Below are 2,524 nucleotides of genomic sequence, written 5' to 3'. Positions count from 1 at the left end.
AGAGAGAAAGAGGAGATTGAGGGTAATTGTTATCAATGTGGTACAGCATGTTGATTTGTGGTAGCTTGGAACGCTAGCGCCCATGGCTAAACCACTCTGCTAGATCACCAGGACCTCTCTCGGCTTCAGACAACAACCCTAACCCACAAAAACAGCAAAAAAAAAAAAAAAAAAAAAACCTGAAAATCCCATTTCCTTTGATTACATCTGCGTGGCCGACGTTACGAGAGTTAGCTGAGAGTGGGCGCTGAGAGGAGGTGGGATTGCTGCTCGGCTGCTCGGCTATTAAGGCCTTTATCAAGAGGCTTTTAGCTCCTCTCCCCGGGTTAATTTGATTGGACTGAATGCAGGCAGCCGTCGGAATTATCGTCTAATAAGGGGCTCTGCTGTCATTTCAACACAGACGGCAGCAAGGCTACAGAGGGGACCGTCGGAGAGCCCTGGGTAGGAGCGTTTATGACTTCCTGCAGGTACGGAGAGTCAGTGTACAATGCGTTTATAGCAGGGGAGGCTGGTGGAGGTGGAAATCGGAGGACGGGCTCATTGTAATGCACGGAATGGAATGAGGAATGGTATCACAAAGCATGTGTTTGATACCGTTCCGTGCGTTACAATGAGCCTGTCCTCCTAATTCTACCGCCACTAGCCTCCCCTGGCTTACATGTGGCCATATGCAAGCATATACGTGACAACAGAGCAGTTATGCTACAGTCCCTAGGTTTAAATATAATAATAATCATATATAATAATATGTTAGCATCTGGATATTGGACCCAAAGTCAACATCGCTGGCGCTTGTTGCAGCGACCTACTAAGTGGCATGGGATGTTCCCTGAGATCATAAACCAGGTTTTAGATCATGTCAACACTATTATTACATGTAAAAAAAAACTACAAGTTTCTAAGTGACATACAGTATACGACTTTATAGCCGAAAACAAATTTAAAGAAAAAAAGAAAAAAAAAAGGGAAATTCAATTGAGCCCCAGAAACTGAGCGTCGCCTCGACAATCACCTGAGATGTTGGTGGTGACGTTCAGGGTGGTGGCAGGCCCGAAGCCCTTGACGGTGCTGGCCCGTAGGATGAACTGGTAGGTGGTGCCGGGGTGGAGCTGGGAGAAGACGTGGTGGGAGGAGTTCCAGGGCAACGCCACGATCAGAGGAGGACGCAGGAGCGGCACCGACGGGTCAAATGACCGCACGCCGCCGTAACTTATCTGATTGGATGAGGGGGGGGACAACATTTGCATTATTAATGAGCTGTTGATGACAAGCGTTCAGGACACTGTGACTATTAGTCACTAATATTCCTATGTGGTGTTTCAGTGACAGCATGTGTGGATGGAAATAGACACTGTCATTTAGAGGACATGAACTGTTCATCATTGGTTCTTTCCTAGAAAGAATACTGGGACGAAGTGATCCACCTCCTCACTTCTCAGACTGAATTTCCAGGTTTTCTCATGTTGTGTTTGTGTACATTTTAAGGCAGTCAGGGGTTGATGCAAGGTGTGACCAGTGACACTGTTTGTTTTACTCATGGTCTTCATCCTTTAACTCTTTTAACTGTTTTTAACCTGCATTTCTGTATGTATTTATTTATTTAAAATACAAACTTTATTTTTTATTTTTTAGCAAAGCTGTGTCCTGCCTTCCTGAAAACATTGTTCATGTCAGGGGGCAACCAGCCAGCTTCTTCACACCGGGGGTTGAACATGATTGGTCCTCACCTAGTACTGGGGGAGAACGTGATTGGTTCTTACCTTGTACTGGGAGAGGATGTGATTGTTTTTTATCTTCTACTGGGTGAGGATGTGATTGGTTCTTACCTCCTACTGGGTGAGGATGTGATTGGTTCTCACCTCGTACTGGGGGAGGATGTGATTGGTTCTTACCTCCTACTGGGTGAGGATGTGATTGGTTCTCACCTCGTACTGAGGGAGGATGTGATTGGTTCTCACCTCGTACTGAGGGAGGATGTGATTGGTTCTCACCTCGTACTGGGTGAGGATGTGATTGGTTCTTACCTCGTACTGGGTGAGGATGTGATTGGTTCTTACCTCGTACTGGGTGAGGATGCCGTTGGGGTCCAGAGGTTCCTTCCAATAGAGGGAGATCCTGTCCTCGGAGGGCGTGGCCCTGAGGGAGGGGCTAGGCACGGGGCCAGGGACTGGATTGGACAGACACAGGGAGAGGAGAGGGGAGGGGTTATTAACACTATCTATCCACCCATCCCTCCATCCCTCCCTCCATCCCTCCCTCCCTCCACCCCTCCATCCCTCCCTCCCTCCCTCCACCCCTCCATCCCTCCCTCCCATCTGAAGGGTTGAGGAAAAGTGGTCATGGGTCAACTTAAGAGTTTGGTGCCCCGCAGCCATTCAAAGTAAATAAAGGCCTAGAATATAGAAGCAGGGCTTTAGTGATTCTGACTTTGGTGTATTTAAATGCTGTTTTACATATTTTGCTTCAACTATGTAGTTACTTTTGATAACGGAACACAGCCTCTTTGTCTGTGAGGATGAAG

The 2,524-nt window shown here is 47.3% G+C and overlaps 1 protein-coding gene across 1 annotated transcript in view; it reads right to left on the bottom strand.

The window, feature by feature from the left end:
* ptprk (protein tyrosine phosphatase receptor type K) overlaps positions 1–2,524 on the bottom strand; it is a gene marked incomplete at its 5' end in the record, with an annotated part of 74,407 nt that overhangs the window by 24,384 nt on the left and 47,499 nt on the right. Inside the window, 2 exon segments of the mRNA XM_083688716.1 lie at positions 1,016–1,217; positions 2,061–2,170. Coding sequence (XP_083544842.1) covers positions 1,016–1,217; positions 2,061–2,170 — 312 coding nt within the window.

This window comes from Argentina silus (genome assembly GCF_951799395.1).
Source record: "Argentina silus genome assembly, chromosome: 17".
NCBI classification, from domain to species: Eukaryota; Metazoa; Chordata; class Actinopteri; order Argentiniformes; family Argentinidae; genus Argentina; species Argentina silus.
The sequence above is the reverse complement of the archived record's forward strand: the minus strand, read 5'-3'. Positions and strand labels throughout refer to the sequence as shown.